This window comes from Bombus affinis, chromosome 7 (assembly GCF_024516045.1).
Source record: "Bombus affinis isolate iyBomAffi1 chromosome 7, iyBomAffi1.2, whole genome shotgun sequence".
Taxonomy (NCBI): domain Eukaryota; kingdom Metazoa; phylum Arthropoda; class Insecta; order Hymenoptera; family Apidae; genus Bombus; species Bombus affinis.
In genome coordinates this window covers 12,732,795-12,760,447 of record NC_066350.1, presented here as the reverse complement: position 1 = coordinate 12,760,447, position 27,653 = coordinate 12,732,795, and the positions used below count along the sequence as shown (strand labels likewise).

The 27,653-nt window shown below is 38.5% G+C and overlaps 1 protein-coding gene across 7 annotated transcripts in view; it reads left to right on the top strand.

The window, feature by feature from the left end:
• The window catches only part of LOC126918608 (cell adhesion molecule Dscam2-like), a 162,501-nt gene that overhangs the window by 104,305 nt on the left and 30,543 nt on the right, over positions 1-27,653 (top strand). For 5 of the 7 annotated variants that reach the window (XM_050726683.1, XM_050726679.1, XM_050726681.1 and 2 more), the window contains exons 11-12: positions 5,651-6,061; positions 22,365-22,484. In XM_050726683.1, the coding sequence (XP_050582640.1) occupies positions 5,651-6,061; positions 22,365-22,484 (531 nt within the window). Of the gene's footprint in view, positions 1-5,650; positions 6,062-12,366; positions 12,730-22,364; positions 22,485-27,653 lie in introns of all 7 variants that reach the window. The other 2 variants (XM_050726680.1, XM_050726684.1) reach the window with 2 other exon arrangements.

Here is a 27,653-nt window from a genome sequence, read left to right as displayed (position 1 = left end):
AGTATTGCTTCGGGTTTCACCGGGTTTATCGCGTAGCCGTGCGTGAATTTCCGAAAAGACAGTAACAACCGTGAGCCGCGGGCAAACCAGGTTTATCTCTCGAAACGTTATCGTCTTTTAATTGTTGTATCGCGTCGCCGATAAACCGGCAAACGTTTACGCCCCAATTGAATACACACAATTCGCGATATTTCGGATTTTCTCGCGTTTCTCGCCGTCTACGCTGTGTTTTCTTCATCTTCTTCGTCGTCAATCTCATTGAAAGCGCCAGAAACGTTTAACGAGAGCAGATCGCGCGAGGAGATAAATTCAATTCCGAGCAAACACTCGAAGCGGTTCGCGCAATTTAATAGACGTTGCCTCTTGCGAGGAGACGCAGAAGGGGGAGGAAACGCTCTGCACGTATGATTCCAATGCTGGCAAAGTGCGACGGAAGTTCGAAAAATTCGAGAAACTTGCCGTAAGTTGCCTCAAAGGATCTTGAGGCTCTGGCTGGCGTTCCGGTGAAGCGGAAAGGGATATCGTTCGCGCGACTCCTAATCGCGCAGCTGGCTCGGAAATCGTATCGCGCCCCTTCGAACTCACCCACCATTTTGTATACTTTGAGAAAGTACTTGAAAGCGATCCTCCGAATCGGTAATCGCTTTCCCATTTCCGCGAACCCTATCCGTGAAGCTTCGCGTAACCAAGGAAAAAACGAAGAAATCGAACGGCAGAGTGAGTATCGAATTCGAATAAACACCAAAGTGATTTGACGAAATTGATATGAACGAAATCGATCGATAGTTTCTCGTGGCGTCAAAGTTAATTAACTTGCCACTCGGACGATTTTCTAGTCATTGAGAACGCGATTATTTATCTACCAGTTGGTTGTTCTCGTATTTACTCGAACAGAATGCGATCGCGTTTGAACCGATTAACAAACAGCAGAGCCGGTCAATTCATCCGTCTTACGTTCCACCGAACCGCCACCAGAGCTATATGATCACGCTAGCTACAGCAAAGGAGACAATCAAAGGGAACTCTCTGCACACGATACGACACACTGATCGTGTGTGTGCATAGGATGCTTCTGTGAAACACAATCGTCCGACTGCAGGAACAGTCGGTGGTGCACATACAGCGAACTCTCTGGAACGGACGGTCGAAAAAGTTTCTCGACCGGAAAATTTCTTAAGATAGCTCCTTATCATACGACAGGGATTGCGGTACAACCGTGTGTATATATATATATATACATGTGTGCTAGGGTGTGTACGTGTGCGTGTATGCGTCCATCTACCTGTTTCTATCTCTATTTCTATCTCTAACTCTATTTACAGTGGCTTACGAAAGTGTTTCAACATATGTACGAACTTTTCGTAGATATATTATGCGCAGTATACGAGACATTTTGGGGCTTCATTAGTATTGTAATGAGATACGACTATCTGAATTAAACGAGCAAAATTGGAGAGGAATCTGAAAATGTATAAAGAGATATCTAAAATGTAGACAGAAGTTATAAGCTTATTTGATCTTAGGATGAAGCACGTGTTTTTGTCAGTCTCTTGATCGTTTCAAGATTTTATTAGATTACATTAGATTACATTAGATTACATTATTATACGATATCATACCAGTTACATTATTGGCTTTTCAGAAAGTTTATAAATTTGAACTTCGTTATCCCCATTTTCACTATGCTCGTATTAAAATACGTTTTTCTACCAATTAATTAACCAATACCAAAATCTAGAAAACTAACAAAAATAGTATCATCGCGTGCATTTTTAGATTCGTTTCAAGTTTGATCAAAGTAACGATGATACTCGTGTCTCGTTACTGTTGCTATCGAATTTTCGAAAAGCTTCATATTTATAACAAACATAACTTAAACACATAATATATTTAAATACTTTTGTGAGTCACTGTATCTCCATTTCTTCGTCTATCTTCTCTATGTGCGTCAACGGATATCCGTGCGTTTGACAACACTCCGCGAACGAACCCACGCACCAAGAGCACAGCACTTCACTGCATCGCTCAAGCATCTGTCCTTGCACGCGCTCGCCTAACTGCTCTGTATATTATATTACATACGTGTACTTTTGTACATAAAAATTCATAGCGCGACGATGCCACGTACTAACCGGAGGGTACGGGGCCGGGTCTACGTGCGTGTACATGCGCGCTCTAGCGATACACGGGGCGCTTCTACGAGAAAAGATTCTCTGCTTCGCTATTGTTTAATCGTGTCGTGCATCAACCTCGGGAAAACAGCGTGCCAGCTCTAAGGAACCCCCTTATGTACGCTTCCGTTATCATTGGGGCCAAGATAACGCTGGCAGGCGAAAAATATCGCTGACCGGTTTAATATCGACTCGCGTCGCATCGTTCCAGATATCCTTGATATTCGCATTTTACGCTCCATATTATAGTATCTCGTGACTTATGAAACATTTATCCTTATCTATCGATATCCAAATATATAAAACCGTATGTTTCCAATAAACTTCATATACTTGCTCGGTCACAAGGTTCAGACGTTTGCGGATATATTAGTTGAAATGTCGCTCTTTTAACATGTTCCTCTGATACTAATGTTAAACAATTTGGAATTATTTATTAATTACAATTTTTAAATATTTAAATAAATTTAAATTTAAATTTTAAATTTTTAAATAAATAAATTTTTTAAATAATAAATAAATTTTAAATAAATTTTTAAATAAATTTTTCAGTTATTCATATAACAGCTTTTTTAAATTCCGTATTCTATATGGTAATGGCTGTAAATATTGTTTCCTTACATTATTTTCAAATAATATTTGGATTAACAAATCCTGTAATCGATGAAATTGTCCGCCCCGTGATTTGCATACCTGACATTTCGCGAAGAAACAAAGCGCCAACCATCGCGATATAAAAGCATGGCGAATACACAATCGAACGTCACGATTTCAACCACGAGCGCTCCGTGTATTTGAGAACGTGTGCACGTACTACTTGTACATAAATATGCTGTTGTCGAAGCATCGATATTCTATTAACGTGACTCAGTCGCCGTTTCTCTCGCGCGATGTGCCCTTCACCATCCAAGCACTTCAAAAACGAAACAAAAATCCATGTACAAAGTGTTACATTGTTGTCTTATACGTGTATACATTAACGAATTCAATTTTACCGGCAATTCTCATAATCGAGATCGAAGAGGTAAATGCACCAACGAGGAACGCTCGAGCAACGCGTAAGAGTGTTAAACTTGGCAGCTTATAAACGCGGAACTAGTTACGCCTCGACTCGAAAGCAATCAACCAGAGTGCTTGTAACCGATCGATTGTATTGCGTTTTGTGAAAATTTCGCGCGTTTAAGCGTTAGCAAAAGTCCCATTTATCGGCGCGATGGCGTTGGAATGGTGCTCGCGGGCCACGAATTAATTGCGAAAGCTTGTCGACGGAGGTATTCGATGTGAATCCCGTGGTGGGGGGAATCTTTGAAACGAAAAAACGGGGATCGTTCGATCGATGAGGAGAACGAGTTCATTAACACGATCCATGCCGCGGTGAGGGTGAATTTTTCGCAGATTTCCCGCACCGTTCGTAACCATGAGGGTAGGCCATGAACGAGCGAGCGTTAGAGTGGCGATGGAAAAGTAAAAACCGATCGGTGAAAAATTTTACGGCGCGCCAGCTACGGTTAAATATCAATTACCGCGTTTGTTCTCGCTAACGCCGGTTTATTCGTTGAACCGTTCGAGGGGAAGAAGTGCGTTACGTGGGTTACAATTATCGCGAATCCAATCCCAGTCAGAGTGTTCCGCGATATTAAAAGGAACCGTGGCTAGCCGGTTATAAAGGGGGAAAAGAGGTGCGTAAAAAATGGCGCGTATATACACAGGCAAGAGATATACCTACCTGTGCGTGTATGGGGCATTTGAACATCGCGATTTTCGTGGATTAACCCAAACGATTTAACGATACCAACGAGCGAGCAGATTATATTTCTGCGCGGCGCGTTTTGTTTTTTATAGGGAGCAACGATAACTTGTGACACATACACAGGCTCATGAAAGTATTTAAACGTTGCAGACATCTTTTATGAATATACATTACGCGTGGTTGTGTGAAACGTTTGAAAATTTTATTAGCACTGTCAGATTTGGAAATATACATATATAGCAATTACTAGATATTTAAGAAAAGTACATATTTCGCAGAGACCATAAGAATATTTAAACAGCCAATTATCGACCAATATTCAATGGGGACCATTTATCACATGCATAAGAATGCTGTTCATGTTGTATAATAATCGTTTACTAAATATAATCATAACAGTCATGTCTCTAGTACCTACGATACTAATAAGATTTCAAAATATTTCGTATAATGCATAAAACGCGAACATAAAAGTTTAGAGTAATAAATATTGAAATACTTTTGTGAGCCAGTTTCTTTTTATATGGATGGAGGCTTGCAGAGTTATATCGGCGCTGTGATTAGCAGTTAATTCTTAATTGAGGGGATTAAACGAGTGTTGCGTAAGTTATAGAACGGTCTATCCATTGGATTCCGATATAAAAAATAACTGCATCGCTCGCTTTATCCAATTAAGCAAGCTATTGTACAGATATTGGATTAATTTGTTGGACTAGGATTAAAAAGTTGGCAACGAGTCAAAGGTTGAAAGTCGAAGGTCTAACGATAAAAATTGCCGGTAAATTTTATCTTTTATCTCCGGAAAAGACAAACAGTGCTTGTAAGTGAAGTTCGCAACGTGAGTGTATTCACCCATCTCTTTGAAGCTGTCTGTTTCTATATAGACGATCGCAACGTTAAACGATATTCCTTTATATGTCGCGCATTAGGACACTTTGAGACGACTGAATTTTTAATAAAGTCCAGTCTTATGGTCAAAGAATATATTTCTTGACGCTACCTCAAAACTGTTATTTTAAGATCTTAATTTAGCGATGTGCACCGGCCAGCAGATGGAAATTTAATTAACGCCGGTGTAATTACAGAGCAGACATAGCTCGAGCGGCTTTTGACCACGCCGTGCTTTCATCATGAACCAGACATACGTCCTTTCGATGTATCGCCACTGAATTGTATTTTCGATCGTCGCACAAAGTGTTCTAAAGTGTCAAGCTTTCTATTTCAACCGATATTGTGGACCTCTTAATTCATTTTTATATTATTTTTATCTTACTAACTCGACAGCATCGGTGGACAATTTTGTCTTCCTTAATTAAAATGTCCTGTGTACCATTTTGAAAGTTTCGTTTTGTTTCTTATGCCGTCTTTGTCTTTCTCTTTCTCTTTCTCTATCTTTGTTCAGTTTCGAACATTTAACCATTATTTCATAACATTCTGTATAATATAAATGTACTTAAAAGTTAACGAAACACGGAGAACTTCAAATATTTCAACGAGCCTCGGGCAATGAAAAAACTGTTAACTAGGAAATGTTAACTTAAGGAGGGCAGAATTAAAAACCCATCCTTTCGACGTGTGTGCTCATATATCTTCTATCCCATGAAAATCTCTCTTCTGTCCTATTTACTCACACACAAATTCCATAAAAGAATACGCGGTTTTCTCTATAGCGTTTCCTCGAACCGCTTTTGACTGGAATGCCACCTTTGTCTTTGTATTGTTCTTTCAGTGCCACCTAAAATCACGCCTTTCAGTTTTGCTCGCGATTTAAACGTAGGGCACCGTACTAGCGTACAGTGCGTAGTCGTGACTGGCGATCTGCCACTGACGTTCACGTGGCTGAAAGATAACGTCCCAATAGAGACGATCAGGACGTCGCAGGATACTCCGTCGTCCAGCCATAGCCGCGTTCAGGCCCCGGCCAGTCCTGGAGACGCGATTAAGGGGCCCAAGCGGGGCCCCAAGGCCGACGGGCAGGCCGAACAGTCCCCGAGAAAGGCCATTACCGTCCGGCAATATGACGCTTTTACCAGCGCCCTGAGCATTAGCACGATCGCACCCGCGCACAATGGCACGTACACCTGTCGCGTGGCCAATGGCGCTGCCACCGTCGCTCATTCTGCACTCCTTCACGTCAACGGTAAACGCACACCGTTGGTGTACTTCTTCGTTCACGCTCCCACTACGACAGAGGTGTCACGCTTCCTTCCTTCGTTACTTTCTTTGCTTTTCTTCGCGTTTCCATATCTTTTGGGCGGTTCAACAATTTGGCAATTTGCAATTGCATCGCATCGATCTCGACGTGTCTGCATGCATCGATACGTCGCGAGATCGTTAGATCTACTACGCGAGCAATAATGCTTACTATGTTACTATAAAACGTTCCAGCGGATCGATGAAATATTTCAAATATATTCCAAAAACGATCGTACCAAACAAGCCTGTGGGTTATAGTGGATTTGTGTTCTGACGAGTTGTCGTTCGGACGAATGTATCATCAGGAGATTGAAATGCATGCTTTTACAAGAATCTACATACAATAGAATTCTGATTATGTGAACTCATTCGTTTGAATCAGCTCTTAGTCAGAGTTCGATTAACTGAACTTCTGTTGATCGAATCCAATTATTTAGATGTGAATTCCTATTATATGAAAGAGAGAACATAGGTAGAGGGAAGACTCAGCAAACTCATATTATGTGAACTCAAATCGTGTTTATAATTTGACGAGTTTCTATAAACGGAATTTTACTGTATCTGATTGTACCGGCACATCCGTTAAAATGGCAATTCCTTAGAACACGTATCTACTATAACCATAATCTTATTTGGGAAACGATCGCTTTAATAAATTTCTTACAATAAAATTATAGCAATAATCTAAAGCTCGGAGAAAGCCTAAGCTTCAATTTGGATATGCATAGTTCTAGCGACTATTCATAGTGACTAGCCGATATGCTGATCGTTTTCGTGAAAGAGGAATATCCCGAAAGTGACGTGCAACGATACGGATTTCGTAGATCGATTCAGAGCAACAGAGCCGTTGTGGGATCGCGGCACGCGATTCACGGAACATAATAAAGACAGACTGGCAATTTTCCAGGTCTGCGGATTATGTGCTGGCGCTGGAAAAGTAACTGATTGATCGGTTGGTAAGGAAACAGCGCAACGCGGTCGTTCTAGTGGGTCGGGTATGATCGATCAATCAGCGAGTTCTCGAGACTACGGCATCGCGATGTGATCAATTTTCTGTCGCGTCCTGGGAAAAAAGAATTTTCGATCGGTTGTCGCGTCTCTTGGAGTTCGAGCCTCTTGGAAAAATCGATCGATCCCTAGAATAAATACTTTTTAGTAATCGATCGACGTCGATCAATTTGTATATCGACTTTACACATATCCGCTTATATTTTGATTTTAAAAAGAACATCATAATCGCCATCTTTGGTTGGTTTTCTTTAAGATTCACCTCTGTCGTCGTTCGCGAGTCCAGTTTCTTAAGCACCACGTACACTGACGATCGTCGAGGATGATCTCGGAGCCGGAAAATTACAACAGAGAGGCTGTCCGATGTCATTCGACGCGACCTGTTTCTGCTATGATGCTAGTCCAAAGTGCACGCTCAACGGCACGTTCGACCTGTGACAACTGGCGAACATTCGCGTTCTCCATTTCTGCTTTGCCATGATCTTTCGCCTACCGGTCCGTGACGGTTCTATTTCTCTTCCGTTTCTCTCCTTTCCTTTCTTTTTTCTTCTCGCTTTTTTTCTTCCCCTTTTCTATTACTCTTTTCGTGACGGTTAGCTCGAGAAAAGATTCCTAGGAAGGAATATCGCGAGCAGGATATGGAGCGTGGCGAAACGTGCCGCGCTCCGTCTCGTCGCGGATTATTAGATTTCAATTTAGATTAGAAGTAGCGACGCTGGGTGAAAATCGAGACGGTGAGATGATTCGTTGGCCGTCGTTGCCGGTCTACGGAGTGGAACCGCCCGTGTCCCTGGTAGAACGTGCCGCGAATTTTCAATCTCATATACTTCCCACGATTTTGAATCCTTCTTGTATAATATCTATCTCTGTCTTTTTACACTCTCTGTGACTACTGACTCTCTTTGCACGCTGTTTCTCTTTTGCACGCCCAATTGCACGCTTTTTTCGGATGTATATATGTAAATATATATTTTTCCCTCGGATACTCTTAATACGTACATATATATATATGTATATTTATACGTATGTATATCTATATTGTATATGTACAGTTAACAAATCTTGCCAGTGTTTCACGTAATGTTCGTTTACGAACGTTTTGTTTTCTGTCCTCTATAGTGTGTAATAATCGGGCTGAATCAGTCGATTTGAAGGTGTATGCCTCGTAGATCGTACAATTGTGATCTGTGACATCGAAGCGCTCGTTGAAAATCTGCTTCGGAGGCGAGTTTCCACTCGTTCCTCCAAACTCTTATGTACACGACTATACGCACGCATACATGGATACATACGTATACGCATACACCACTATACACACACACACACACACACACACACACACACACACACACACACACACACTTTGTCCCCCTACTATTTCTCCGTTTCTGTAACTCTCTGTCTGTCTGTTTCTCCTGTCTTCACTGCGGGATATGCTCGCGCAGAAACTCGTGTTCAGACCGGTTTCGAATTCGCTGCCGCGAAATTAAACGAGAATCCGGCGTCAGATTAGGATTTTTCGTTTAATTTTGCGCTCGGCGGCCACGGGATCGGGCTCGATGTCACAGCGTGAGACCGCTTCTACGTAAAAGTTACCATACCGTGCTGAGTTTTAATCTTTGCGCGCAATATATGCGTATTTATATTATACATCGTTCAGAATTAACATATTCAGGAGACAATTTTGATTCAGTATTGATCGAGTATATTGCGTTTCATATATACAGTAATGCTCGTTTCGATTACAATTGATTCCTCCTAAATTCAAACGACTCAGCCTTATCGCTTTTCATTATTAGCGTAATTCGAGTTCCAACTTGGTCGAATTCAGTGTGATTTAAATTTAGAAGTAGCCTATAGATATACCGAGAAGAAGCCAGAAATACAATTAAGTTCCGATACAGATGATGTCAGGAAGATTCAGGAATCAGGCAGATGCACGATCGAAGCAGATTCGGGTTCGAGATAAGACGAAAGTCAGGAATAACAAACCTACATTGGAGCAGACATTTTTTAGAAGTTAATTATTTCCGATTAGACGTAATTGGGAAATTATGACGTAATTATTCTACGTATAGAGATAAGTTTGAATATATAGTGAAAGTATAGAATAAAATTGCTTCATCGAAAGAATGTCGTTTCTTGGAAAGTCGAACGAATCGAATGAACCAGATAGAGGATTGATATACCAGATTGGCTCTTCGTTAAATATATTTAAACTCTATTTGTGCAAAACGAAGTATTATATCAGAAAGTTCTATTCTACGCTTGCAACTTATACTCCTATTTATTTGAGAATTAAGCAAATTCGGATATACTTGGCAAGTTTCGGTAAAGTCAATTTTCTCGAAAATGTAACGTCTAACGGAATTTTGTTATTCCTAATTTTCTTCCTATATTGAACTGTAGAATCTCTTTAACTTCAATTATATCACGAATTTTGATTTATAGTTGATCGTGTCCTCCTCGTTTGTTTTTTACTAAATTGTTCCCTTTTCCTTATTAATGGATTTTTAGAAAATGGTTAACCCCACGAAAATTATAACGTGGTTCTCGATCTATTGAAATTTAAACGAACATTATTGTATATACATTATATAATACATAATTTCTATGGTATTCTTTTACGTTGGATCGTTGTATAACGACACTTCGAAAACACGATTCGCATATAGTAGGAGTCGTGCTCTTTTGTCCCGTTTTCGAATGAACCGCCCACCTTTGTTGCTCTCTCGATATTTGTGTTGTATTATCGTGTATCAGTCACGTATTTGACCGATTCTGACCGAGTTACATTATATTATATTCACTATCACTATCCAGTAGAACAGTATCTTTTTATGAAGACTATGCTATGTTTTCGCTCGAGATATTCTCTATGATTTGTGTACTATCATCATTATCATCATTATTATCATTCAAGTTATATTGAGACCGTAGTGGTAAATCGTATTTGGGCGAAATCGATACGAGAGATCTGTAAGTTAGAAATTCGGGAAACGTTATCTTGCATGAGACTGACCCGGCATATTATTACGCATTCGATATACTGTTAATTCGGTGAAATTGAAGTAGTTAAAATTCTTCATTAAGATACAGTCACTGGCAAAAGTCTTTGTACATCTTATAAGAAGAATATTTTTAAATAGATAAAATATGAATATTATAAAATAAGTGTGATATATAAATCGTTATATTAAATTTAAAATAAATTAATGACAGAACATTAATTAATTAAATCATAGACTGGACAAATTTTGTACTATTCTATTTTGATAAAAATGGCCTTTCTCTAAAATATACGGAGACTTTTACAGGCAACTGTATATACAAGATCTCTCGTGCCCTTTCATCCTACTTAGTTTTCACGCTCGTTTCGATAATTGACTGCTCGACGTTCTATAGGTCCTGGTAAGTAAACTCATCGTTAATCAACTCGAATGAGAAAAGAAAGCCAAACGATCACGACGAATTATTTCGACTTAACGCCTCTTGAATCAACTTATGAAATCTATGCGAAAGACGCGCCAGTAAAGCGAACAACGAGGAGACCAAAGGTTCAACGAAACCCCGATGAAAATGTTCATTAAAACAGACCACCGGTATAAGGGTCGTGCAGTCACCTCTGGTTTCAACTTAGTTTCGCCGAAAATCTCATAAAGACATATTGGCCGACATTAGCAGTTACTCCGGCTCATAAATGTTCATTTTCCGAGCCACGAGGTACGTGTGTGTGGTTCTGGCCGAATATTTATGACCGAGCCACCATTTTTCACGGACCCGGCCGGGGTTACCGTTGCACCTGTCCAGCGTCCACGTTTCGGAGGTCACGTAGTAGGAAACACGTAGCAGAAACTCCAAGTTATCGCGGTTATCAAACGCCCAGTTCTTGTACAAACTCGACCTACTTGAAATTCGTCTGTGGCGAAGTAGTATAGGTTCGTGTTTGGTCAGACAACGAAATAGAGTAGCCGCACGGTATCAACCGCTTCTACCGGAGGATCAGTGCGGATTTGATCAAATAATGTGATCGCGAAATTTCGTACTTCGTGACCTCCTGCGCCAATTTCACGATGAGACTTCGATCACCGGAATAGGAAAAAAAAAAAGGGAAAAGGAAAACGAAGCGAGATACTGGAAATTGCGGGCGAATAGAGTATTATACGGAACGGAGCCAGCAGAATATAGCGGTGATATTACAGAGAGTTGCGCAGACACCGGTTCTTTTTACCAATCGTTTTTGGATTGTCGTTGCCACCGAGAGGAACATTAATTACGGTCCGTCCGCTCACCGGGAACGGATTAAACTCCGAGCAGTTTGTATCCGCCAGTTGTATTTTAATGTTAATTTCAGACGTTCGGGAAGAAGATTTATTAACTCTCCGTTGTTTTGGACGCGTAGCGCCGGCGCTATTAATTCTGTTTCAACGGGCCGCCTCTGAAGTCCCGCGGAGTTTCACGATTTTCGATGTAATTATCCGGCTCGCCATTTCATTCTCTCCTAGGTAATTCGACACTCTTTCAACATACCTATAGCCAAGCCTTACTAGACTCGCTTTACTTCGTTTCATTTCGCTGTATTCGCTATCGAAACTCAAATATATAGAAGTCTCGTCGTCTAAAGGTCCGTTTATACAAAACCGTGCCATATACACGTTTCATGTGTATCTATTTATACGTCATTCATTCTGTGTTCGTTATTATCAGTAGTTCGAATGGCCTCCAGTTACACTTGGTAATCTCGGATATTTTCCTTGTGTCTCGGTCTGACCACGTCAAGCAACGGCCATAGCACGAACTTGTAAAATTGTGCCTGAACGTATTCCGTTCGTATATGATGTTATACAAAAATGGAGATTAGTTGATACGAAAATTGTATTTTGCATACTCGAATATTTATCCCGGATACATCTTGGATGATCCTGGGTAGTACATAAATATCGACGCATAAACACTGGGCCAATATTTAGACACGAAACGGACATGGCACGTTTGTGTGTAAATGGATCTTGATGGTACTCGTATGTTGTTCCTCTGGCGCGCTCGTTTTATTATCTGAAACTTCCTCTCATCTTCCAGTTCCCTTAACTAACCTTTCCGCAAAAGAAAAGAAAAAAAAAAAAAAAAAAGAAAAAATAGGAAACGAAGACGAAAGCGTAATCTCTGGTCGAGATACGCGTATAGGAGGACGGTTTGTACCCGCATGCAGGTACATACTATTATCACACGTCACGTTTATAGTTCCACCGCGGATCTCGCCGTTTTATTTCGAGAACGGTGTGACGGAGGGGATGAGGACACAGCTAATGTGTACCACGAGCCAGGGTGACCAGCCGTTCAACATCACGTGGTTGATGGACGACAAACCGATACAGGTCAGGCCGGGTGACGGTGCGTCGGTGTCGTCCTCGGCGTCGTCGTCGTCGGGCGGATCCAACGCGGCCGTCGTCGAGACGGGCAACAACATACAGATAAGCGACTATCCGCCGTTTTCCAGCATCCTGACGATAAATAACGTCAGCGCTAAGCACAGCGGGAACTACACGTGCCAGATCAGCAACGTCGCTGGCCTGGCCGAATACTCGACCAGCCTCTCCGTTGCTGGTTGGTGTCTCAAACGAGCAAGAACAAAAATCGACATATGGTAGCTGTAAGAACCTGTGTACATAAACCGTGTGCCAGCCAGATATACTTGTCTCTGACTGTCTTTCTACAAATATATATTGTATATATACACGCGTGTATATACATATTACGGCACAGAAAATCGAACAGCCATATCGAAGGATTGGAGTACGGTTTGTTTCGACATTCGACGATTCGAACGTCGTGTTTTCGTTACCCTCGATCACGCTTCCTCGAGCTCCTATCTTCTTGGGTTTTTCATGATCCTTCCATTCTATCACAGATAGGATGTTCTGCGTGTATAGATTAAATCGGAGATTTCTACTTCTTCAAAAAATTTCGGCACTGAAAATTTATGGAAAACTGTCCGGTGTATCACAGTCGAGAAGATATATTGTTATAGGGACGAACGTTCCAACGTGAGAAAAGGCGCATCTGTCTTCGTCAGAGGATACATTTCGAAGTTCGATCTATTTGAATTATCTATGCAATATCGAGAGATGGCCATTCTATACCAGATATTTGTACACTGACTATAGCGTTAGTACTCTTATTTTCTTAAATTCGCACGAAAGTAGAATATCAAGGCTGGATATGGTATTACGTTGTCGAGGATTCTTTTTTGCAGCGCCTATAACCCCAGTAAGAAGACGACGGGAGGTCTATTTAAGGCGGATAACATTCCGCTCCTAACTGCTGGAATATTGCCTTAAAAGAAAATAGCGAGAGAGATCCGCCAGGCAGATGGCTTCTGTTCCTTCAAGGACACCGATGGTTGCCTCGCAATTACATTTGTCCCGGTACAACCGCCTTTTCCATAGCCGTTCTTCGCAGAGTTGTACTCGGTGCGTGTACCAAGTAGTCGTTTGGCTCGTTCCGGGCGCGTTTTTTTTTTTTTAACGCGAGCACGTTTCTTCCGTCGTCGTTTTCCCCAACGATGTTTCCTCGTTTCCATCTTCGAGCCATCCTCTCCCCGCTATTCCACCTCTGAACGACATTACAAGCCTAGTCTTCCTGGGGCGAAAGTTTACTGGCAGTCGAACCAGGCGCTCTCGCGAGGATACGACCCAGGCAAATTAGTTTCGAGTTTCAGAGGGGTGGCGCGGTAATGCGACTTTTCAAGAAGTTCTCGGCAGCCGTTCGACGATTTCGAAAGTCGCCGACATCCATTGCTTCGCCGCGATCGAGATCTAAATCACTTTCTACCTTTGTATGAATGGAACCGGTTCTCGGCTTGTTTCCAAGCTACGACAACAAAGCTGCGCCGTTCTTCCGTTTACGACAGCTGTGAACTTCCTCGCACGCGGAGTCGATTAAATTACAGGACCTGTACGCGCGGTATCGTTACACGAAGGGAACTTTCCGGTAAATAATGGTACAACAATATGCAGCGAAGGAGAAAGCGGAAGGACGATGCGATCTTAATCTTCGTTAGTTAAAATGAATTCTTCCAGAGACGATAAAACTCGTTAGTAGACTGCAGACATTCATGCAAATTTGTACTTTTATAGAATAAAATTAAAGAACGGGACCTAAGTAGAGATTTGTCTCGCATACTCGCATTATTGAATCCCATTGAATTTACATTGTAATTATGAAAATGGATTTGAAGAATTTATTTGATATTGTTTTCGTCGTTATTTCTTCTTCCATCTAAATTCTACAATTTTACCAAGTTGAAGAAAATTTGAAATATTTTATGTCATTATACTAAACTATTTTTTGAAATCATATATAGAAACTCGCTTGATCATTTGATTTGTTTAATTAATACATTTGTATTACAACTGAAACTACTACGCGTTATTTCACTGCTTGATCATTAATGGGTCTTTCTCATGAATGCATAAAAGTTTACAGTCTACTAGTTACGCTTTCATTGCGTTTCCTCTACTTTTAAAACGAATTGCAAGTGTACGAGGAGATGAAAAAAGGGAAGCTAATAAGTTGGAAAGAACAAAGGTGGTTTACATATCATGATTTTGATATTTCAAGGGACACGCGAGATGCCAAGAGTATTAAAAGAGTGACACGCGTTGTCGCGCTGTGTAATGTTCTTCCGCGTCATTCATATTCACTAAGAGCTGGCCGGTGTTGGCGGGCGAAACGCACGTAAAAACTGCTCGTAAATTCGAGTTAGCCGTGTTATAGCCAGCAAATCGATGCGACCGTGATACGTACGCGAGTCCCTCGTGATTTCGATATCGTTTTTCAACGCACAGCGTACACACGCCTCTCTTTCTCGCCTCGGAATAACATCCTCACTGTTTTGTCCCGTTAACGAACTATTTTCACGGACTCTGTCGTTCGTGCGTACCCTACAGAAAGCAACATATCGCAGGGACAATGCCTTTGACACGTATCTCATTGGTTGTGAAATAAATTTTTGGACAACTGGAACTATGGCGCAGTGTTCTGATTCACAATGATTTTCTGAAAAATCTTATTCGTTTTTTAGAATTTATACTGATTTCACTTATCTGGAAATGGAAATTGCTCTACGTTAAATTGGAAAAGTCTTTAAAAATTCTTAGTGCGCTATGTTATTGGCGGATTCATTGTGGTGGCACTAAGAACTGCTGTCATTGTGACTGACTGTTTTATGAAACAAGGAGTCGTAAATTACACGGTGCAGTACAGGAAATTTAATAGCACATTATTGCTGAAAATTTGAATTTTTTAAAAGGATGAATGGGTGTTGGGACGTATTTCTGATTTAAAGAATAGATTTCAGTTACTAGTAATGTATTTCAGATTTAAATAATAGATTTTAATTACTAGTGTATATTTATTTAAAATATTTGGACGATTTTATTCTTGACACAGTACTATTAATCCCTATGTAATCAGAACTAAATTAATACAACGGAAGATTAAATATCTAACAAGGAGAGGAAATATTGTGATTCTTACGAAGTATTAAAATAATTTTCAATTGAAAAATTCGAAAATCTTTGGAACCTTGAAGTATACGACTTAAATAAAAGAGCATTAACAATTTCTTGTTTGAAAAAATAAAATACAAACGTCAGATAGTGAAATCAGTTTTGTAACATTACGTTCCGTTTCGTTTTCTTTCATAAACTAGAAATCATCTCAAATTTTGAAATTTATTATGAAATTTAATAACGAAGTCGATGGATGATAAAGTCTCTCCAGTACTCCGAGTTAGTTCACATACGTATAATCGATTAAGACACCCAAACACTAGAATGTACTTGCGCATCACATACGAGTACCCTCGAGAACGATCCGCGTAGAATCGATCTATCGTCGATTTAGGAGTCATAAGAACAGGGATTTCACAGTGAAAGGATTCGTGACTTAGGTGAAATCGACCAAGATGCAATAACGAGTCGATGAAACTCGCGAAACTGGTTCACCAATGGGAATTTTCACATCAGGTGAATTTAAGGGATTCATAGAAAGTTCCGGTTACTGGAAACAAAAGGCAGTAGTACGGAAGATAGAGTGCTTGATTTTCGCCGATCAGCGAAACCTTGGAAATGATAAGAGCAACAATGGTCGCCACGACGAACAATCTGCTGAGGAGGATTTCGACCAAGGACGATAAGAAACACCTGACCTTCCGCGTTTGTTCCCTGGGATATTATAGCGCTACCTTTTGTGCAACGTATGGTTATCGTATACAGCAAATACTATCGTCCGTAAGTACCTGAACACACCAGATGCAATTTAATCCACAAGTATGATCGAAGAACGTTTCTCTACTATTACTATCGGTTTAACTTAACATATAAATATTTAGCAGAAATTCGTGATAAGATATATCCTCTTTTCTAATTCTATATACTAACTACATATATTTGCGTGAAATAAAATCAGAAATTGAAATTAGATTAAAATATATTCTATATATTTTGACTTACAAAACTATAAGAAATTTTAGTCGATGCTTAAGACAATAGATTTTATGTACGTTTAAAACCATTATTCATGCTGGATACTGATTTTCTACATTCTCAAATTCGTTTCAAATTTTGCCAATATAGCCATAATAATCGTATTTCATTACAGTGGAGTATGTTCATATAATGTTTCTATAGGTGTTATAATACTTTCGTCGTCTAGTGTATATTTGCAAATAATGGATTCATTGAAACGATATTTTATTAACTCACTTAAACATGAACTCACTGATTTGTCATATATTGAACACAAAATTTACAAACTTCTATCTACTACAGTTATGTGAGTTTAGTTATATTAACGATTTGGTCCTAAAAGAAAATTCATATAAACGAGATTCTGTGATTTAGAAGTGTCGAAATATTCACGAATGGTAGCGCATCTGGCTTCATGGTATTTTGAAACCATTGGACTATACAATCCAAATGCGATTAACATCTGGTCAGTCGATGGAGAAACGACTGAAATGGAAACGACGACGTGTATAGATAAACACTCGCGTTAGTCCTGTTATCGGATACACGTGTCCTAATGCGTATAAAACGACGTGCACTCGCTCGTCATTCGAAAGCGATTCCAGCTGAGAGCGTATCCTGCAGGATGTATAAACGATCCTTCCCTCATCCCTGAGGGGGACGCGAGAAGCCAAGGATCCGCGAGTAATTTAAAGTTGCGAACCTTGTTGCCCGACTTCCAGGTCTTCGGTAAGTTGCTTCAACTGAATTATACTAAAACGCACGATAAATTATATTCCCTGGTAAATTCCATTCCGCCTATTTCCGTGATTGTCGACCGCCAATTTCAAGGTTCTTTGACAGTTAATCAATTTTGGTCTTACTCTTTCGAGGTAGAATGTCTTAACAAAACGTTGAGAGTTCCATGTTGTACGAGTTCTACGTTCTTCGAGCTCTGTACTTCATCGACATCTTCTCTGTTTTGTGGAGAAAACGTGTATTTTACTGATAGTACATATTAGTGGATTTATCGTAACTTCTCTTATTCTATTTATTTCAGTTGGTTTCGTCTTATGTTATTTTCCTACATTTTTATATTGCTAGAAATATGTTCCAACCAGAGAATTATAACTCTCTAGATTTTTATGTTGTTATTTCCCTTATAAGTTTAATAAATAGGATCAGTTAATAAATCCGATTGAAAAGCGAAAAAAAACATTTCCACGCTAATCATTTCATGATAAATTTTATTTCGTTCAAATTCATTTCAAGCAAAAAAAATTAATTAATTGGCACTGTACTCTCAATTTATTGCATACTCTATAAACACGCGATTTATAATCACTGCGATTATTTTAACATTTTACGCCTTTAATTACGTTTCTCAACCTACTTACGATTTTCATGCTGTTAAGTTATCCATTTTATAAGCTTAATGAAACTAGTAAATTAATAGACTTACATTAAGAAGAAGATCGGGCAAGTCGTATCAAAGATTTCCATATTAGATTTCGTCTAATCCAACAAGAAATAACGAATTATTAAATAAAATTCATTTCAATCAATCAACCTTAATTGACATCACAATTATCACACCGTTATGTGCTTTAAAAATACGTGTTTTACAATAATTATGATTATTTACTTTTTCAATTTATTTATTCATTGTTCCGTTTGTTTATTCCCATACGTACTTGTCAGTGGACAACGACTAAAAACTGTATATCTTGTGGCATTTAGCGACGATATAATAACCTGATAATCTTAGTCATTCGGTGAAATTTGCTCAATCTATCCGTGCTACGCTATAGAATCTCGCCACACACGCATCCACAAGTAATTAAGTGTCGAGCTTTCCCCGTAGTCTCGTCGAGCGATTTCGATTCAAAGTTTCGCGTTTCGCCTAACAATACGCGACCGGAATACGAAACGAATTTCCCCGGGGTTATACGCGGATTCGCGTCCCCGGAAAATAGCACGGTCGAGATTCTGGTAACGTTTACCTCGCCGCGCCGCGGAACTGAAGTAAATGCGCTTCTAGGTCCGCTAGGCGTTCATCAGGCTGCAACATCCTCTTCCTCTTGCATTCAGTTTTCTGCAACAGGTTTACGATCGTACGCGACACGGCTGTTGTCGAGAATTTTCTGTTTACTCAACGAGCAATCTTCGTCTTTTGTCGTTGGCGTATTTCCAATTTTTCTATTGGAAATGTGGGAAGCAAATTGCTTGCTCGACGATATCTCCGACGCTCGCGAAAGTGCTATTTCACTGGTTTAGAAATACTCTTTGATGGTTTCTTCAGATGTTACAGTGGCGCTTTACGTAATCTTGCTTGTAAAATATAAGAATCTGGCAGAAACTAAAAACAGTTATTGCATCGATTTCCTTTCTTAAGATATCTATATAGAAATTTTCTTTTTAATAACTTTCACAATGAATTGAAACTTCCGAGCAGTTATTCAAGTTGTACAACTGCATAAAACTACGTGTCATAGAAACGGTGAATAAACTCAATACCGTAGCTTTTCGCGACATATTATACAAAAATTTGATCTGTGTTAATATTTTTATTCATTATCTTATCTAGCGTCATGCGCGTCATGCATTCCACAAACTCAATTTCAAGAACTGGTAAGAATAGGTATGATCACTTAACGAAACAAAGTTTCAACTTGGAATAATTATCATAGCACTGTTATGCTTGAAACGTAATAAAATGCTCGTGCAAGACCATTGCCAAGGGGTTGAAGCAATCCAATGGTATAAGATATGCTTCTGGTGAATCGAGTGATTTCAGTTATTCTAGTTATCCGTATCTCCAGAAGTCTCGATACCAGGTATCTGAAATCGGGGTTACTGGGTTTGTGGAAGACTATTTCCTCGAAATACCAGGAGGGCCGCATAGCTGTTGGCTACATAGTGATTTCATATGGAGTTGAGGTCGGAGCCGAAGTGTCCGGCCGGAAGCGTGTCCTTATCGAGGCATTTCCCTTCGTCCGCAAAAACAGCTCCGTTTTATATAAAGTTTCGAGGCCACGTAATGCTGACGCAACACCGGTACTCCAATCCTCTTCGAAGCGACAGCACTTGCGCGTAAAGAAAGTGTTTTTTAGAAGAAGACAGAAAAAAATATATATATAATATATACGACACGATAGGCAATAGCACACAAGGCAGAAAGTCCAAGAGTTTTTCCTCACGCAGCACAGAATATAAAAAAAAAAAAAAAAGAAAAGAGAACGAATATATTTCTAGGGATGCAGGTTTACGTCGTGCGATTTGCCTTCTTTATTTTTCTATCTCTCTATCTCTCCTTCGTTTTTAATGCATGCTAATTGACGAGCCGGTTAACCGTAACGGGAACGTATTCGACGACACGAATTTCTTTCGTTCGTGTAATTTTTCCGGAAGAGCACGTTCCATCCGAGCGACGATTAAAGCAACGCCAAGTTAATCCGTCGACGACGAGTCGGTAAGGAAAAAATGAAAACGAGATGAAAAAAAAAAGAAAGAGGACGAAGTGAAAAAATACGAGAAAAAAGAAGAACGAAAGATGCTGAAAAAGTAAATGAGAACGAAGGTTCCTTGATTGTTGTTATTACTTTCTTTTCTCGTTGTTTCATCGTTACTATTTGTACATCCTCACGAATCATCAGCATTTGTAAAGAGTTCGATTTGTAGATTTCGAAAGTTGAGCGTGCTGATTTCTAATTAGAATTAGTATACTTTTCGTTGTTCGACCGTTTTTTAATTGTGAACGAATCATTAGTTCTTTTTCTTTTTCTTCGTTGTTTTACTGTCATACCTTTTTGTCCTCGTTACACGCGTTTTCATTAGTTAGAGTATCATTTTATTTTCTTTATTGTTGTTGTTCCTTTGTATTTTGTTTTACTTTCTTTTTCTTTTCTTCTTTTTTTTTGTTTTTTGTAGCGGTTTCGTGTACCGAGAGATATTACTTATATTGTGCTCGTGTAATGCAACAAAATGTCTGTGACAGATGTAAAAGCATGCGTTCGCGTAGTTAACGTTTACTGGTTCAGTGCGTTTTCTCGTACGATATTTTTCGCCTACCTTTATATTTTATCTCTATATACATACGAGCAACTTGGAATGACGATGGAAAGAATGTTGAGAGTAACGTTTACATTATTTAATGTGTGCCTCGAAAGTTTTCTGCGTGTCTTTTTCTTCGTATATACTGATTACAAGTAACGTTTTTTTGAAATAGGTACCGTTTGCGTTGTTCGTACGTTGTTTTTTAACAACCTTTTATTATTACATTATATATTCACATCTTTTTTACTTGGAATGATGCTTGCCGTGTTTTTATATTTTTCGAATAAAATGATTCTTGCATGGAACACTTACCCTTCCAATTACGGTATACTTTTTCTTATATAATTATTCCAGCGAATGCTCTTTTCCCGTGTAGTACGTACCATGGAACAATGAGTTCTCTGTTTCATTCTTTAAAACACTTTATAGTTCTTTTTATTTCACTCTCCCTTTATTCGAACACATTTTTCAATTTTTCTTTTACAGATAAGTTTCTCCGAAACGAGCACGTTTTCAGTTACAATTTATTAACACAGGTTAACAACAAATGCACGAACATTTTTCTTTTCATTTTCAATTTCGTCCCGTAATTCTGTTCTCTCATTCTTGTTTTATCTCTTCTGTTTTTTAATCACTGCTCGAAATTCTTCCTGGTAAATTAGTTTCCTCTGATTGAGACAACGAATGAGTAAACATTTTACCCCTCTAAATACGACATCGTCAATTCAAGTAGTCTAAACACGGACACCACCGGTTTTGTTGCTACACGTTGTTGTTCACACTTTTAGCGATCCGTAAGTATGCAGTAACATCGAAACCCGTTGGAAATGCATGCGTTTCACGACACACGAGTATATACGCGAGTACAAAACAACAACACGCGACAGCAAAGACAAATGTAGTAGATAGAGAGAAACGCCTAGGACCGGTGATCCTCGTCGACGAAAAAAACATCGTTCGATCATTCTATAGAAGTAACCAGTGTTCCCAAAGAACAATGGTTAATTAGTCAAACAAAGTATTATTCTTCGCGTTTAGCTAACAGAGGATGCGCTGATTAATCTCTATGGCACGTATTTTATACCGAGTAATCCGATTTCTCAATTTGAAAAGGGAAAAATGGAATTGTGCAAGAGGCAGAACTATATAGACATATCGAGCGTGATAGAATAGCAGTCGTTTTTATGTGCAATTCGATATTAATCCTCGATAGATATCATTGAATTACAGATAATTTATAATAAGATTAAAGCATACGCGTAAAACCATAAAAAACATTTCAACTTTTGTTCTTATAGCTTCGAATGATAAGATAAAAGAAAAACAGCGAAAGACGAAACGATGCGAAAACTTCTTGTCTAAATGGTTCTGTCCCGGTTCCTAAGTCTTCCAAACAAATTGTGTATATCAGCCATGTGCCAGGTAAAGTCCAACAGCTATTTGGTTCGTCGATAGAAAGCATTGTCGACGAAGAGTTGTCACGAATTGAGATAAGGGGATAAAGGGTACGTGGACAAAGGTCACGCGACAGTGTAATTGACACGGTGATTTGAAATGAACAGGACGAAGCGTCGATCGACGAGGATCTGCCGAGAGATCGGGCGACGACGAAACGCTGGTCCGCCAGGAACCGGCGATCCGGAAGATTTTAAGCCAATTGGATCGTATTTTTAGTGCCGCCGCGATGGACGGTGGAACCTATCGACCAGAACGCCGTTGTAGGTCACGGCGTCTCCATTGCCTGTCAGGCTGAAGGATTCCCCATTCCGACGGTGACTTGGAAGCAATCGATCGGTAAGTCACAACTCAGACTTGAAACTTACCAACCCACTGTGGCCGGAGGGAGCTCACGTTCCAAAAAACTGTCCTCTGTCTTACTGAAAACCACCGAGCGTGACATACGTTCGGCTTCGATCTCGAACGATGATGCGATCAGTCACCTTACCGAGTTGTTTTCGTACCTTTATCTGTCTTTGCTCCTTCCTCTGCTTTTTCTTTCGAATTTACCCTATCCTTCTTTTATAATGTATTAGGAACTATTTTTAACTCTCAGATAGTACGTTTGAGACGGGTACTCTGTCTTTCGTTTATTCTTAGTTTAGTTATTTCTGAGAGATGGTATTTCGTATGTAGTTACAGTTTCGTGCTAATATTGTTCTTGTAATTTTTTTTATATTCTTGTAAGAATTATTTTTACAGAAATTCTTTTTGCTGAGAATGTGGAGAAGTAAAAGATTTCGATACTAAAATAAAACAGTTAATTATACCGGGGAAAATAAAAATAGGATGCAATGCAACGTGACACAACGAGGTGCAACTGAAAGGCTACCCATTTAAAAACCGTCTCTCTTGCGTAATACATACATATATTCTAACATCAAAGCATTTTCTTCTTTTTATTTTACAACTTCTTTCGCTCTCTTCAGAAGAACCATAGCGATATTCTTAGAACACATTTAGTCACGTCAGCTCCAAACCTTGGGTGGCTGGGCACTTTTTTTTCACACTTTAATCTCAAGCAGTCGGGCCATCCGTATACCCTTATCACTTAAAACTCAATTACTCGCTGTAAAAAATCGCCTAGGATTTCTCCTAATCTTTCCTTCTTAATGGCAATCATCCAAACTGTACAATAATATGTTTGGATGTGTTCGAGGTAGATATTATGTTAACAACATTATCTTTCTCAAATATAATACGATAAATTTCGTATTTTGAACATCGTCATATACATATAACACAGTTATTAATCCTTATTTCCTATGAAAAGTTGAAATTGCGTATTATCTGTAGCTCATAATAAAAATGTAAAAACGCAAAACAGTCTTTAGTATCAAAAGATAATCATTGTCTAAATATTTGTCATTGTCTATATATGGAAACAGCGTAACGAGGGAAGATGGATATTTATTTCAAAGAGTAAAAGAGAGATTCTTAATTCGCAAAGTGTCATTTTCTGATTAGAGCTTGTACATCCTCACATTTTCCTCTCACGTTTCTTGTTACTCTCGCTGGCTGTCTTATAGCGGCGTATTCTACTGTGGAAGATGCCTTTGAGCATGCGGACAAGCTGCTGTAACACCTTGATGGCACTTAATACGTGGAATTTGATGCTTGCCTTTTGACGGCTCGTTTCCTTCTACGAGAATCTCGGCTTCGTCGAACTTAATACGTATATACGTGCCTATGAGATGTTGATGTTGACGATTTTTATTCCGGGAGATTTCCTTCATAGAGGAAAATGGCCTTATTTATTCCCAATATAATAGTTTTTCCTAAATGATTTCACTTAATTGACAGGATAATCGACTTCTCTGTCACGTTATAAATTTTTTATTGACAGCAACGAACGGACAGACAGGTAGTCGCGTCGAAAACAAAGTAAGCTTTTATACCATAGCAATGATTGGACGAAAAGAAAAATAGTGGGAATTTTAAGATAGTATAAGAATAATTCTAAGAATATAGTAATCTTTTGTCAGTAGTACACTAATAAGGGCTTATGGTACGTACACGGATAATTTGTACAATATACTTTCCAATTCTAATCTTGAATTCGAATTTGCATATAGCTTCCTTGATAGTATTACACCTTCTGAATTTTAATTTTGTTAATACGACTGTATGAAAAAGTTGAGAATCAGTGACCCAGCACATTCCGAAAAAATAGTTTAACAAAAGAAAATTAGTAATACAATTTCGTAGCACATTATGATGTAGAATATTCCAGGAAAATGTAAACGTAGGACTTTGTAGACGACGAAGAAAATGTAGATACGAGAAGATGGCGTCCTTACGAAGGTGGAGGAAAATTTAAAATTCTATCAGGCGGAATCGATTCGAGGGCCGATGCAACTTCGATTTATTGCTATTGATTTATAGATTCACTTATCTGATGCCATTAAAAACGTCTATTTGCCTCGAGAGGCTTATTAACTAATCGCTACTCATTGACCTTAGAGTACAGCAAAACAGAACAGAAAATACATATTCCAGATATTTCTTTCTGCGCGATTTCCCTCTTCCTCCGAAACAATTTAATTATTGGCTGACTTTTACGTGAATCCCATCGATCGTTTTCATCAGGTTACAGCTGCTGAGTGTATTTAACCCGAGGCTGGCTGAGGTTGACGAAGATATCCATCAGAAATTTCGCTGATCGGCCGTTTCCAGAGGTCTCATTCAATCTGAAATAAGCCCTCCGTCCGATGAAGCGGTGGTACAATTAGTTTCACCAGTTCGTTGCTCGTGAACATTATATTGCACCGCTTGGGAATGAAATTTCTCCTCTTTTTCCTCGATCATAGCCCATCTACTTCGTACTGTTACCATTCCTCTTTTACTGAAAGTTAAATCACTCATTATGGGAGGAATACGTTTCAAAACTGAGCCAATGAGGGAGAATATTAATTAAACGATTTAATATTGTTGGAATACGCCAGTATATAGTCGAGTTCTGGACGTAGATAGGCTAGAAGAAAGTGCAAAAAAGGATTGATCTTTTTCAACTCGTTGCGTTGCAATACGAACTTCTTAAATTTGGAACTGTCTTTGGTTTTCGGAAGATGCAAGCTTTATGGTACATTTTTCTGAGTAATTCATTTTTATTCATAATTATTAAACTGCGGATATTTGAGCAGATTCATGGGCAGAACTAAAAAAATCTCTCTTTCTGGGATATTTTATATAATTTTATATAATATATGACATATTATGTGCGTTTTGGTAATTTTTCTTTTTTCAAATTTCTCATAAATTCATAAAAACCCGCGGTTCATTAATTAGTTGCTGTTTCAATAGTATAAGAAGATAATATTTCGTAAAAAAGGTATTTATTTGCTTAAGGAAGTTATTTTTTTTTAAATTCTAACATGTTTTAAATTTTTTAGTAGATGCGTATATCCGCATCATAAAGTCAAGTTAACTTTAAGTTTGCAATCTGTGCTTTAGCGTTATGTTTTACCTCTCTCTGTTTAATAACACGTTTTTACCATTGAGAGACAGAATTGTCCGTTTATAAATGATAAAAATCCAACAAATGCGTATTCAAGATCGTGATTTTTTGCTACTTCGATACTTACACAAGATGTCTCTACTTGATATCAAAAGTCAAAGCTCGGGAAGTACTTTCGATCGCATTTTCACGTACGTTGTATCTTTTCACGCAACGCCGAACTTCCTTTGGACATTTACCCGTTTCCCGATGTTTATTGTATCGGAAAGAATGTCGAATGACGTTGATCCGCCACAATGGTAGCGTTCCTCTCTGTCGATGGTAGGGCATACGCGACGACACTGTGAATTCCGACGGATATTCTGATGCCCGGCTGAAAATTCTGTAACGTCATAAACGCGTATCGCATGAGGTAGCTGGGATTCCTCCTGAATTACGCCCGATTCGCCGAATCGGCGAATGTCGAAACGAATTTCTGTCTTTTAAACATTTTTTGGATAAATCATCAGCGTGTTGAAAGTTGTAAAGTATAAATATGTGAATATTTAGAGAGATATCAAAGTAATGAAAAAAATGTATATGTATATGTACAAATATCAGATAAGTATTTTTCAAGCTATAAACATTTTAATTTTGCATATTTTCCTGAAGGGACTTGGTCAAATATTGTTTGAAATACGCATAAGAAATAACCATTTGAAATAATTTTTAGTTCAGGAATAATATAGGCAGAGTAACTTAATTTTATATTGAAAATTTTAAATATAATTCGTCTTCAAATAATTTTCTATTTTACACAACTAATTTTGATTTTAATATTAATTTAAATTTTAGATATATTGATTTGCATATATTTAAATCATAAACAATGTAGCCAAATTATTTTAAAGCATAATAGCATTTGGATATAACAATATTACTCTTGTATAACATGTATCCGAACTTGTAGAAATTGGTATTTCTGACGGAGTTGATAACTTTGATATAATAGAAACAGAAATTATTTCGGAGATTATTACACAAAATTGTTTCGAAATAACGTACCTCTCAATAAGATGACGTAAATTCATTTTACGTCACTATATATATTTCGATTTAAAATATCCATAGTTAGAGTTTATTTAAGAGAGAAATATGTAGATAGGAATAATATAGAAAATTGAAAGATCGAAGATAATTAAACGGGTTGGTGCAAATTAATCCGGCTAGTATATTAAAAGACTCAGGATATACTTGACATGAGCTACAAATTACAACGAGGCAGGTGAATGGTCTGTTACTGCAGGGGATTACCATTACAGATAACTATAGTGCAGACAATACTAATCACCCGGATGAACATTTGCTATTCATAGAAAAGCCGAAATAGCACCGATCAAACAATTATTCCACGTTTTCTATGTAAATAATATTTTGTCTATGTCCATATTTTCACGTATATTTTAACTTGATCTAACCTAACCAAGCTTATCGTGATATAACAAGTCATCGGAATAATCCTACAACCCTAAAGAAAGATCCTGAGAATTAATAGAAGATAACAAATCGTACGTTTCTGTAACTAAAGCAAAGATCAAAAACGAGCTTTTGAATGCGGCGACGTTCCTTACCATTTATTAATATTAATTTAAATAATCGCAAGTAATTCTTCTTTATTCAAACTTACATTAAAGGAACGTCATAAGCTTGACTTTCTACGGAACGAGACTGCGAACGAACAAATTTCGTTTTAAATTTTCGACTTACTCTTGCATACATTATAACCATTATACCATTCGTTTTACCACACTCTATATATAATATATTAATTGAATGTAAATCTTAATTCAATTTAAGCGAAGAAGAGGAAAAATTCCAATATCAAAATTCACAGATAGAAATACCTATTTTCCTTGTTTTCTCTTGATCCCAATGAAAGTCTCTGTTTATTACGATTCCCGATACGAGAATATTACGACCCTATATTGCGACCCCTAACCACAACACAGACAGAAAATTATGATAACGAG